General features: G+C 37.8%; 1 protein-coding gene across 1 annotated transcript in view; it reads left to right on the top strand.

Annotated features, from left to right (window-relative positions):
* Positions 1–4,658: 4,658 nt before the first annotated feature.
* LOC145670003 (uncharacterized) overlaps positions 4,659–13,948 on the top strand; it is a 154,341-nt gene continuing 145,051 nt past the window's right edge. The window contains exon 1 of the mRNA XM_081738344.1: positions 4,659–4,761. Coding sequence (XP_081594470.1) covers positions 4,659–4,761 — 103 coding nt within the window. The remainder of the gene's footprint in view (positions 4,762–13,948) is intronic.

Raw genomic sequence — 13,948 nt, 5'->3', positions numbered from 1 at the left:
CACACACACAACCAAACATCGTGGCCCTCTTTTCTTCGTTAAGAAGAAAGTTGAAGTTTTTGAAATAGATCCCATAAACTTCGAAAGATGTCCGACCCTATTGACCTTCTGCGAGAGATACCTCCGAGCGATATCGCCGTGTGTAAATAAAAAAATATCTCTCTTGCATATGATTTTAAAAAATCTCTACTCCTGATGATTTATCATCAAATCTAAAATAGGCCCTAATTGTTTGTTACTTTCTTCCGTTTCTCCTATCACACTTTCGACTGTTGTTAGTTCCCATTCATGTCGGCCGTCATCAGTAACACCAAAACTAAGGGGAGCTGATAAGCGAAACTGGTGTTCCAGACCAACTTGTATCGCTATCAACATAACGGGACTTTAGTTATTATAGCAAAGGAATATTTACATAATTTAGTTATAAAGAAAGATAAATCAAGAAAATCAAGAGCGGGGAATAAGTAGCCCGGGAAATTAGGTAGGCCAGAGTTGGCGTGGGTCAATGAAAACTTGACCCACGACCCACTGACCCACCACCCACCATGAATCACTTTAATCCACTGTGACCTACTCTGAATCACCAAAATCCATCGTCATCAATTCTGAACACAACCCACGGCCTCTTCTGTACTGACTAAAGAGTTTACACTTGTAGTAAAACAAGACTGTGAAATTGTCACTAATCGAAGTTTGAATTTCTAGTCAATCGCTCAAGCACCACTCTGTCACAATAACGATGGATCTGACCTTTACAATATCAAATGGTAAAGTGTTTGTCAGTGAGGAAATTGAAGAACTTCGAGGTGGGGGGAAATTAGAGTGTGCCTAAAATATACTTGTATTAAGAGAGTATTCTTGCAAGTGTTAGTTTCTCAACGCATTCCAAAAGAAACTTCTTTTCACAGGAAAGTACCCCTGTAAAATATGGAAAAGGTTAGGTTTCTCAGCTCACACTATTTTTCTCACATAAAACTTGAGAAATCAGTGAGTGTACCCTCTGTGTATACTTTTCATAGTGTATAAAGGTGCTCGGGTACCCTCTGTGAGCTGAGAAACCATAACCTCTGTGAGAGCATCTCCACAAAGTATGCTCATAATTGTAATTTCTCTAATTACTAAAACACCACGTTAAATTTAAGTTACAAATATGCATAATTGCAAGTATTTTGAATATTTATTCAAAGTAGTTTAACTAAAGCAAAGAAGAGACTTATTAAAAATTAGGTACAAAGTTGAATAACAGAAATAAGCCATTAGTTATACAAATATACATTTTCCATAACTCGTAATTTGCCACCTTAAAACAAATCTGAAATCGGGTTTATTTCCTGTTGGCCTCCAGAACTTTTTCGTTGTAAATCATCCGCAGCGGAATGATGTCCATCCTTCGTCTACTTTGAGCTTGTCTAGCGGTGGGCCATTAACATTGATGAACCAAAGTTAAACAATGTTTGAGCACTTAGTCTATTTCTAATATCAGTCATCTGTAAATTCATAAGGGTAAATCCCCGTTCGCACTCTGTCGTGGAAATTGATAATATTTCTACCCGATTTCTGCAACTCCTCATCGACAATGACAATGACTTAAGTCTGATAACGATTTTTGTCAGTCAGTTTTGAGATACTCAGCAAGAAGTATCATCTCTCTATTACCATAAAACATCTTTTCCATATCGAACATGTCAGTTGGCAATTTCGACTCATGGAGACCACACATTCGATAGGGAATCTTGTGTATAAATTATCAATTAAGGCCTGATAAACTGATGATTTCTTTAAATCTTTGTTTAAAAATTTAATTTTTGTAATTACACATGAAGGTTTGAAGCCATTACCAAGTTTCCTCCCTCGTCTAGAAAGCGAAAGGTAACAAGGTTCCTGGAAAGTGTTCAGAGGTGAATGAGAATTTCCCTCCTTCCCCTTCAATTACCACACTACTGTTTACCATGGGCCAAATTACTATGAATTTCTATTAAATTATCATAGTATAATTATTTCCTTGATGAATTATCGATACTTCTCAGTGGAAAAATGATTAAATTTGAAAGTTCAAAATCAAGGTAAGTAGACCACCGTAAAGGGGGTGGGAGAGTAAAATTTTCGATTTAATTATGCGTACAATCCAAACTTAAAATTTCCGTGTAATTAAGCTTATAGTACAAATTTTATGTCTATTTTTCTCACAACTTTATGGGTTGATTGTCCTGTGCTGTAAGCGCTCCATATAATAAACATAAGTTTTAGCAATTATTATAGTAGAAGGCAATGGATATATGAAGCGAAGCACTGTATTTTTTGTATCTCAATTAATAATTGTTTCTGAGTTTGCTTCTCAACTAATATAGATCGTTTTCGATTATTTTTACAAACCAACCCACTACCATATTTCCATATATAGAAAGTCCCCGCCTCCCATAAAGGAGAATTTTTAAAAATGCTAGCACACATTCTGTTTATTTTCAATAGAGAGCCAATACACTGAATTTCAGCTCCGTAAGTTTAACGGTTTGCGAGATACTCATTTTTTTCGCAAAAATTCGAATCCTCACTACCTCCTTAGGATATTATGTATTATAATGAAAGCAATATAACATCCTAGTTTGGATTAAGGCCTAACTATATACCAAAAATAATTTCATTTGACTTTGCAATTCAGGAGCGGATCCAGGACCGACTTCTTGGGGGCGGTGGGTTGTCATACTGCTACTTTTAAGGGCTCCAAACTTTGGGATGGCTTTTATTTATATATATAAAATAAGAAAGATTCCTCTTCTGGGGGGACGGGGCGATTGCCCCCCCCCCTGGATCCGCCCCTGTTGCAATTTGTCCGTGGTGATCAGGCACACATAGTTACATTCAAATTTTTATATAATAATTTATATATTACAGTGATTCAAAAATGTATTTTTTCAGTATTTAGCTCCTCTAAAAACTCTCAGGTCTTGAAAGTCAAGTAATAGTATAAGTCCTATTGCTATTATTACAATTAAAAATATCAATATCCAAAAGTGCCTGAGGTTCATTTTACACTTGGTTAGATATATTCACCTCAGGTAAGTAGACAGAAACAAATGGAAAAGGAAAGGAACTGAAGGTCTTGAAAGTAAAACGAAGACAAATTTACCAGTCTTCAGAAGATACTGTCTACAATGCAGTAAGCAGAGTGGGTCGGTAGATCAGACTGAGTCGGTGGATCGCAGTAGGTCATGATGGGTGATGGGTTGCAGTGGGTCACGGTGGGTGGTGGGTCGCAATGGGTGATGGTTGCTGGTGGGTAGCAGTGGGTCATGATGGGTAGTGGGTCGCAGTGAGTCAATGCTGTTCACCCACGACCTACTGACCCATTCAAAAAACCTGACCCACTTGACCCACTGACCCACTCCATCTCTGAGGTAGGCCAAGAGGATGCTTTCTTTCTCTTCTATAAATAGAGTAAAAGCTTAGATTCACTGCTAAATTTTAGTGTGTATCATATCATTGTGCTTCTCAAACTTGTTGTTACCGCGACCCACATTAAATATTGAAAAGTATTTTGTGTCCTACCTACTTTTATTCAAATACACATTGACATTCTGCGTAATGGTGATGTATTTCAAAGCAATTAAATTTTGTAAATCATATCTAATTTTTCCATAGAAAGATAACGCAGAGTTAAAACTACTCCGGACGCAATTCCCTATCCCTTGACAGATTTTGCCTCACCCACTCTTTCCATCCTAACCCAGCATTTCTACTGACTGTACAACAGGGCAGGGCTCTGAGTAACCACAACCTCTTCACCTCATTAACAAGCGTTTCCAATTTTTATTTTCTGAATAGTAATTTACAACATCTGTTTCTGCATCAAAATAAAATTTTCATAATTAAAAGGATAAGCTTTTGGCGACCCACACTTTGAGAAACACTGTCATCTAAGATTCATCACTCCAGGCCGGTAGCCAGCCCAAAAAATTATGGGGGGCCGGCTGAAGTTAGGGCGGGGGGCGATCCAACAATATTATAGTTCATCACCATATTATATTTCATTTGCAAGCCTACCGCGAAAATTTTAGAGGGGGAAAACAAAAATTTTGGGGGGCGGCTCCCCTCTAGACCCTCCCTGGATACGGGCCTGCATCAGTCTGCAATTTTTACCATTGTAATCAGTATATTTCAAGTTCAACATGTCTCAACATTTTCTTTCAGATAAAAACGTACTCAGAAAAAAAACTGAATATTTCCGTTTTTTCAACAATGATATCGGTTTAGCTGAAATGAGAGTACAAATATGCAATGTATGTTTGCAGGAGCGTCATTTCAGATTTGCCTGGGGGGAGAACATCCTCCACAACATACGAGTTTCACTTTTTTCCTAGTATATATGTAGACCGATTAAAATATGTTTAATTCTCGAACCCATATGGGCGATTGCCCTCCGCCTGCTTCCCCGTGTTGTGCATAGCGCCCCCGAAACAAAATCCTATATACGCCACTGACTGTACTACATAAACACGTTAAAGAAACAAACAAACAAAAAGAGTTCATAACACGATTAAAAAAAAAAAAAAAATTGCACTGCGTGTTTCCAAGTCTCACATCATGTTATCGATACAAGTGTTTCACTTGCTTCCTCGCAGATGGCATTGTGTATGTTGTTATTCAGTGTGAGAGGTATCATGGCGAAAGGTGGGGTGTCAGCAACATCGCTCGATATTTTGTTAGGATTACTAACAACATACGCGTATTTTATTTCATCGATTGTTACAACAGAAAAGGCAGGTAAGTAATAACTTGAGAACGGATTATTCTTTATTTTTTATTTTTATTTTTATTTTATTTTATTTATTTATTTATTTATTTATTTACCCGGAGTTCAAGATTTCTATTTCGGGACATGAAATAAAGCAAAATTGACACAATTTGTTCACTTTTATGCACCTTTTTCGTGAGATTAACACATGTTCCCCTTTTTCCACCTGTTTGATTGTTCAGCACCTTTATTCTTCCTTTTCTCTCATTTTTTTTTTTTTTTTTTTTTTTTAACAGATATTATTTATTCACAACCTTATAGGCGATGAATTGCGAGGTTTGAAATTACTCTTACGTGAATGAAAAGTGGTAGAAAAAAATGGGCGGCAAACTTTAGTATTATAAAAATTGAGTTTTGTTTTCTTTCTGCGGAATGTTCTGCGGAACCGAATAGTGGCGATTTCTTTTGATCTCTCAAAACTCTGTTAAAGGAAACACAAGCCTGAGCCAGTGTTGATAAAATGTTGACACAAAAAGTCGCTAAACGAGAAGTGAAATGATTCCAATTTTGAGTAAACACTCGCTAAAAGAAAAAAAAAAAAAAGTTATTCGTGAAATCCGTTGTCTACAAGCATTGTTTTAAAGTTGTAGATGTAAAATAAACAATGTTCTACTCAGCTTTGACAACAGGGCGCAACCAATCCTTGAATTCAGGAATCATTTCACATTGTTTCGCGTACTTTTGTTCATATTTTGGAGTCAATAGTTCCGAAATAATTAACACTACAGTACTTACGTTACGCATTTCTTTATTAGAAAAAGTGCAGAATAATTAAAAGATCCCAAAGGACAAATATAACGAACACCCACTTTGCCTTGATTCACGCATCTATAGCTAGTCTCGTTGCTATCGGTAATGCTGTTTTGCTTGTGTCTCTCAACGGAAGCTCTGCGAACTAAAGGACATCAAGTTTGTAATTGTTCTCCGTCAGAGGCAGTGGCGGCGGTTGGACGTTAAAAGTGAGGGGGCAAGACATGATCTGAATATTTGATATCAATGTTAGTTTTCCTGGTTGCTTGTAACACTTTGTTTGACGAATATTTGTATAACTGTTAGGATACTGTCTTTTTCAGTTAAAATACCGTATATCTTGTTTCATATTTTATTAAGTAAATTGACAAGAGCAACGCACGTAGATACTAGCCCTTTGTACTCTTAAACAACGAAGGTGTAAGAAGAGATTTGATTCCTTGCTTATGAATATCTGTCTGGAAAATTGTGTGATCAGATTTGGGGGCTATTTAATAACAAATTTGCAAAACAAATAAACAGAAAGGATAATATTAATCAAATAATCATAGTAATGAATAATGAGGCTTGTTTTGCAAAAGTTATATTGAAACTGGAAATTAATGAACAACTTATATTTTTAATTCCACGCATGCTGTTATATGTGTTATTACTCTTAGGATGACAGTGAATACTACAAGCATATGCTACGACATTTATAGAAATACTCTTGCAGCTTCCCGAAACGTGTTCGCTGCCATTAAGTACAGTTTTCACTTTGTTGGAATATATCAAAATCAGCAATACTTAGAGTCACTCTACATTTCAGTTATACAAAATAATCCTAAAACCTAGAATTATGCTGAATGTACTAAATTTAATTGTATATACAAAACTGTATATGTACACCTCTAAACTCCTATATTACACTGCAAAATTAATATTCCGTACTGAGCTCCTTCGTGGCTAAAGGGTTAGCGTACACGCCTTTGAGGTGGGAGTCCCGGGCTCGATTTCCGGGGGGAGCTCACGTGGTTCGGACTTCACGTTGGTCATTAAGTCCACGTCTCATATAACTTCGCTGCTGAATAGGATGTTAAACTGAAAAAAATCAAATCAAAATATTCCTTATTATTAGAAAGAAGAAAATACATTTTAGGAACTGTTGATTTTTGTGCAATTAAAGAATAACTTGTGAAGGACTTCTTTTCTTGCGAAATGTTATCTCAATTAGTTCCAGAGCGGCTGACTAACATATCGAGCCCTTGCAAGAAGAAATTAAAGCACGCTCGAATTGTGACGCTCCAATAGATTAATTTTGGGCCATTTTTAGTGGCAGTTCAAACGCAATTCCTGTAGCTTTCTTAATTCCACGGGAAGACAACCAATACGTACTCATGGAACGACAAATATTTTATGGCACCATTTTTATTCTATGAACCAATAATAGATAAAAAACTTTATATTTACAAATGAAACTATATACATTAAAGGGTAATTTCAAAAAAGTGGGGGGCAACTGCCCCCCTTTGTCCCCCCTAATCGCCGCCCATGGTCAGAGGGCAAGGGTAACAGATGACAATGCAGGATTATTGGGGGGGGGGGTTTACGCTGTATTCCCAAACTCTTCATCACTTGCGCCGATTAAAACAAACAGAAAGAACGAAAGAAAAGAACATAAAAACTGTTTTGAACTAACAATGCTTCTCTACAGATTAACAGGTTGTTTGCAGCAAAAAGTCGCTGAATTTGTAAGTAAGTAGCTAAATCGTCACTGACAAATCACCAAAAATGTCGCCAATCGAAAATATATATATATATATTTTTTGTCGCTATCATGGAGGTCGAATCCTCCAGATTTAGGGACTTTCCCCCCAAATTGGCAACACTGGCCTGAGCTTTCTTAGCCTGATCCATTGTGGTATATGCAGCCTTGACGTAGAGACAGCTCAGAAAAAAAAAAAAAGAGAGAGAGAGAAATTTCATTGTTACTTTGAAGTTTGGACTCTTTGCTTGCAATAGAAACATGCTAAGGATCAAGGACAAGTTACAGGGGCAGATCAAGGGCCGGAGAATCCGGGTAACTGCTCGGAGCGCCACAGTCAGAGGGCGCCGAACGAGCTTCAAATAGTAAATTTTATAACCTATTTTCTACTAACTTTTTTCTGACGTGGTTTATATTCGTGTAAAGTAACGTCAATTACATCATCTTTTTCCATTCCACCATGAAAGAAGAGAGTTTCATAGTACTAGGGAGGCTGTATCGACAAATGGAGTCATAGCATGTAGAAGAAACAGTGGAGATGGAGTTGGTATTGTTTATAGTGGGCCATGTTCTTTGTGAACTTTTCCCAGGCAATGAATGTTATAGGATTTTTAAATATGTTACTTTTCAAGTGGTAGTGGAAGGGAAACATCATATACAGCACTTACTATATGAACGACACCGCCGCACTAAACTGTGGCCCTTGTTGAAAGTAGTATCTAGGATATGTTATTATTTTGCTACGTACAGTTCTCGCCAAATCATTTATTTAGACTGTGTTTGTGAAATAGACCACTCTGCAACAACATAGAGGAAGGGGGAGTAGAGGCGGCAGTACAAAAAAAAAAAAAAAAAAAATCAGCGACTACCTTTGAATCCTTCCTCTCGCCAGCACATGTTTTTGTTGTTACTAATAACAATGACCGATAAACTAAAGATTAATTCAACCACAACCACAATCACTACACAAGAGCCACTAAGCCCATGCTATCCAAGTGTATCGGATGTGTAATGTGGTGAGGCTGTGCGTACTATGTTGTTTCGGCAGAGAACATTAATAAGGCAGAGTATAATTTTTAAAAGACCAGAAAAAATAACCCTCCCGGACCTTATTACAGAAAAAGAAAACAGCAAAAAATCCACGGGGAAGAAAAACAAGCAGCAGCTTTGAAGATGTTTATTAAGCTTACTAGTGCTGCAAGTACGTCCACAGGATTACATACAGCTTTAGAAGGAAAGTTTGTTAACTCGGAACTAGAAATTTCAATTAAGTCACCTGGAACATCAGCGATTAAGGTGTTAAAATCACCGTAATAAAATGTAAAAATTGGCTAGGACTAGGGGAGGCGCCGAAAAGTCACTTTGCCCGGGTGAAAATTTTGCTTTGGTCCGCCCCTGACAAGTTGTATGCTGTTTGCAGTAGAATTTAAGAATCAATTCATTGCAAGCGATGATCTAAATCTTCGATGTGCACTCTGCTTTGTAAATATGGCGATTGATAAGAAGCATCAAAGTGACCGAATAAACCAACAGTTCCAATATAATAGTCATGTGAATAACATAGAACTTCGCATGTCGCACCTAAACAAACCACCTCGATACATATCTTTTAGGTTCAGGACCTGAGAAGCAATGATCATCGAATGAGCTCTAAGTAGACCTTACAACGACGTTAATCCAATCAGGAATACAGCCTACAAGGTAAACGATCCTGTAGTCAAATCATTGCTCGTGAAGTATACAGAAAGGTTAGTATCTGATGAAGGCATCCTGAGGAAAATATTACGTTAAACCAATTCGTGACAATAGTAGATAATGTCAAAAGAAAAATCTGATGATCTGCAAAGATAATGTATTGAATGTGCTGGTGTTTGTATTATCTGGTGAAAGGGTGAAACTCATGGGGCCTTATGTAGAGACGTTCTGACGCGTGATTAGTGCCATACTAAACTGTTCGACTAACATGTTTTCTGCAGCAGTCAATCGTTTAGTATGACGCTAATCAAGCGTCAAAACAACTCTGCATAAGACCCACGCTACAAATACCTGCATAGTAATACAATCGTTCAAGGATTCATGCTTCAAGCTGTAGTTGGAAGGCATACAATACTACAAAGTCATGTTGGTGGTGACTAATCAAACACGTTACACATTTCATCCTTTCCAACAACTAAAAAGGTTATATACTCCAACCTCAATCATGTGACGTGTATTAGCCGTGAACTACACTATGAGCTTCCTCCTTACTGAGCGGTTAGCGTACACGCCTTTGGCGTAGAAGACTCGGGTTCGATTCTCGGTGGAAGCTCATGTGGTTCGGATCCCATGTTAAACTGTAAGTCTACGTCTTATATAGCCTCGCTGTTGAATGGGACGCTAAACTCACATTAAATCAATCAATCGATTAACTACACTGTGAACGTAATAAATGAATACACGCACAGTAAGGTAAATAGCTTCATTACTGCTGTGAAGAAGATTCTTGTAAAGGCCGCCAGTCGTTAGCTTTTATGCAGAGAAGTTACTGAATTCCATAGAATGCAATGAAGTGAAATCTTTAAGTTTTACGTCCCACGGTTATGCTGACTAGGTTAAAGGAAACGGTGATGATGAGAAATGGTGGAATGAAGAGAGTAGAAGAAATGAGAGAACGCTGGGAAAACCCACGCACACGATGTTTGTCCACCACAAAGCTCATTTGGCGCGAGCTGGGATCAACCAAGGAACCTGTGCACAAGAGGCAAACACTCTACCACTGAGTCACCGCGAACTTGTCACTGAATTCTACTTACCACAATTCTCTGTCATTCAAAACCAGGTAAAGTACCTGGATAAAATGCTCAGTTTTCTTGTGGTAAAACCTCGACAATATCGACCTATGTTGAACGAGGCTTGTAATTAATCTGTTAAAAATTAACGATTTAATTAAGCAGTTAAAAATTTCGTTAACTTTCAATTTAATCAATTAAATGTTTCAGGAATTAACTTTTAATTAATAATTGTTAAAATATAACGATGAAAAAATCGTTACTTCTCGAAAACTATATGAAACGAGTATGTTCCAAGCTATTTTGAGACTTTATTTCGACACTTTATGGCGGTTTTACACCAGTACTTTGCCTTATACAGCATATCTTTTCCCGAAAGTAAACATTTTGACTTTAACATATTTTGAAATTAAGGTCAACGTTCCCTTTCAGTTTCTTCAGGGCAAGAATAAGAAACATTTTTGATAGTTATGTTACCCATTTCCTCTTGTACGTTATGAAATCTCTCGTGGTTATACACTAAGTGCGCATACGTGACCTTTGGCGCAGGAAACCATTCGATTCTCGATGAAAGTTCATCTAATTTGAATCGTACGCTATAGAGCCACGTCTCATATAACCTCGGTGCTGAATGGAACACTAAATACTAAATAAACAACACAGTGTGAACTATTATATATATTTGTTGGGATCATTTACAAATCGTTATTGTATGCGCACTTAGTTAAATTGTCTGTAGAAACGGGGAAAGCCGCTTTTCTTACTGAAAAATAAATGAAATTTCCTTTCTCTGTGCCTCTTTTCCCCAAGCGATGCTTTACGCAGCTGCAAAGGTATTGCGGTTTCTGTATGTGTGATTCAATCATAATATAATACTTAGAAAAAAGAAGTTTACTACACTATAGTGTACTAACTCACAATAATAGAAGAAAGATGCATAAGAAATGATATTGTAATTCTACTAGAAAATTAGTAATGATTCAATTTGATCCATACCGTCCTTTTATTGTCAATTGATAATTTGTTTTTCAATTTTGTGCAATTTCAATTTGATTTTTATTAATCATCAGTTTTGTATTCAAATACTAAGTTTTCATAATAGTTTTCCCAACGCCCTTAGTTTTATCCATTAAATTATATACATTAACGTTCACAGATCAAGGCAATTTGCATTGCATAGTAGTGAAAACTATCATTTTTTAATTTTAATACGGAAACTAACTTTTAATTTTAACCGTTACGTTTTTTCTGGTATTAATTTTTAATGGAGTCAATTATTTTTTCATAGCTTTATTTTTTTTTTTAATTTTAGCGTGTTAAATTTTTCATTGATTTTTGCTGGATTCAAGAGACGCAGCAACCATCAAGTACACGCAACAAGTGCTCAGCGACGAAGGCCTATAGTTGGCACTTTTTATAGTGCATGGCTAAAAGTATTTGCCTAAAGTGATTCAGACTTTCGAAGAACAAGATATGGAGAAGGAGGAACAGTGGAAGAAGGTGTCAAGTTTGAGGTACAACTTTGACGACTTTACCAAAGTTGAATTAAATTTGAGAAATACATAATCTGAATGTACGTGGGTCGTTCATGGAAATGTTTTCCCTTATATTTCCAACATTTAATTTCTTAAGGTACAGACAAATATCAAATTGCACCAAGTAGCGTGGCTCTTTCTCACTTTCAGCATAATCCCGAAGGATACATAAGCATTTATCCCACCGTTGCACGAATTTTTGAAATTCATCAGTAAAACATTCAGAATCCAGAGGACGAAAGAACACTTTTCACAGCTGTCTGAACCTTCAAATCATTCTAAAAACGTTGATTCTGCAGCTGGGACTTCAGTTGAAGAAACAAGTGATAGCCACTCGGGGCCAAGTCACGGCTGTATGGGGTGTGTGGTAACCATTCCCATTTCATTTCTCGAAGTTTAGCCTGTGGTGCCGAATAGGGATGAGCATTGGCATATAGATACTAATAGAAAGGAGTTTGCTGCTAGTTGTATTTTTCACTTTCTTCAATGTTTGGCCATAACGTGCAACATTGACTGTTTCCCCTTTCTTCAAAACCTCTGTAAACACGATACTTTTGGTATCTCAAACGTCAGTCACAAGAATCTTACTTACAGATGATTGAACCTTGAGCTTTTTCCTCATAAGGAATGAGGGGTGTTTCCATTCCATCTAGGCCCGCTTGAATTCTGGAGTATAGTGATGAACAAAGCTCTGATTCACAATAGAGCAAAGAAAGTTATTCCCTTCGTTGTGATATTGGCTCAGAGAATCCAGGCCATACGCATGTTGGGATGTTGTTCAGTGAGTTGTCACGGAAAACAACGCAATGAAATCTTCGTGTATCCCAGTGTTTTGTGGATGATTTTGTGTACAGACCGACGGAAATGATCAAATCACCGGCTACTTCACGAACCTTAATTCTTCGATTGGACAACACCAGTGCATTTTTTCTGAATCAATGTTGCATCACTAACTACAAAGGGTAACAGGACCTATCTTTAACAAATATACATGTTCGTCCTTCAGAAAATAATTTGCACCACCTTTGCACCATTTGTACTGACATTACAGTCTTCATAAACAACAAGAAGCTTCCTTTGGATGTTGACAAAAGCAGGGTTATTTGTTCACTCGTACCAGATCACACAACGAATCTGTACTTTACTCCACACTCCCAACTTACGTTCTTGTTCTTCCAAGACTCGCTACTCTGTATGTGCAGGGCACATTTCTCACTGCATGACTCATGCTAATCACGCGTCACGCATGCGTGGTAGCCCGCACGAAATTGTATTGTGTGGTAAATGTAGAGAAAAGATGGAAGAACACATTGCTACTTTCATGTCAATTATCGGGTTCAGGGGCGTAAATAAGGACCCCACAGACCCCGCATTGCGGGGGGCCCAAGGTATCAGTGGGCAGTAGCATACGCAGAAATTTATTTCGGTGGGGTCCAAATTCAATATGAGGATATTTTATATTAGAATTTCTAAAATTGCCCCTAAAATTAGGTTAAATTTACACAAAAGTCGAAATTTCGGGGGGTCCGAACCCCCAGGACCCACCCCCTGCGTACGTCCCTGTCAGTGGGCCCCAAATCGTGAAGCGGGACGTAGAAAGGGCCCCACACTACGCTGTCTGCGTGAGGGCCCCCGAACCTTTAGTTACGCCACTGATCGGTTTGTACTTTCTCCATAAAAAACGGAAACTTTTTCCTTGAATGACCCAGGTAGAAACCTTTGCAGTTCAGACTGAACTCTCTTCTAGGGATGCATTCGAGTCGAGTCGAGTCGAGATTTAAGCCTGTCTCGACTCGTCTCGAGAAAATGTTGTCTCGACTCGAAAATATGTTTCTGTCTCGACTCGACAGTCTCTGTCTCGACTCGACTCGAATTCGAGTCGAGACGTCTCGAAATTCGAGTCGAGACAAAATATACGAGTTAAAATATACGCACACATCAGCCAGAATATTATGACTACCTACCTTATTGTCAGTGTGTCCAACTTTGGCACGGATAACAATGGCGACGCGTCTTGACATGGACGCAATGATCCTTGAAGGGTCACTGGAGAGAGTTGATTGGTACACATAGGCAAGGGCGCCGATTTTTCTGTGAATGTGGGGGGCATTCAGATGCAGAAGGCATATATATGAGGATTTTAAGACAAATTGTATTCAAATTATGCCAAATATTGTATATTCATAAATACAAGGTCGCTCTTGGAGACACACCCCTGGTACCAGTCTTGTGTGAAAATAACAATACACCTCAGTACTGCGCATGCGCAGCACACAAATTGCTTCTTTCTTCGTAATGTAGAATTCTTTGATTGCGTCATTACTGTTACGTCATAAACGAAACTGTAACAGGCCTTATA

The sequence above is a fragment of the Thermobia domestica genome, chromosome 14, assembly GCF_964235325.1.
Source record: "Thermobia domestica chromosome 14, izTheDome1.hap1.1, whole genome shotgun sequence".
Lineage (NCBI taxonomy): Eukaryota > Metazoa > Arthropoda > Insecta > Zygentoma > Lepismatidae > Thermobia > Thermobia domestica.
Note: the sequence above shows the minus strand (reverse complement) of the source record. Positions and strands in the feature narration are given on the sequence as shown.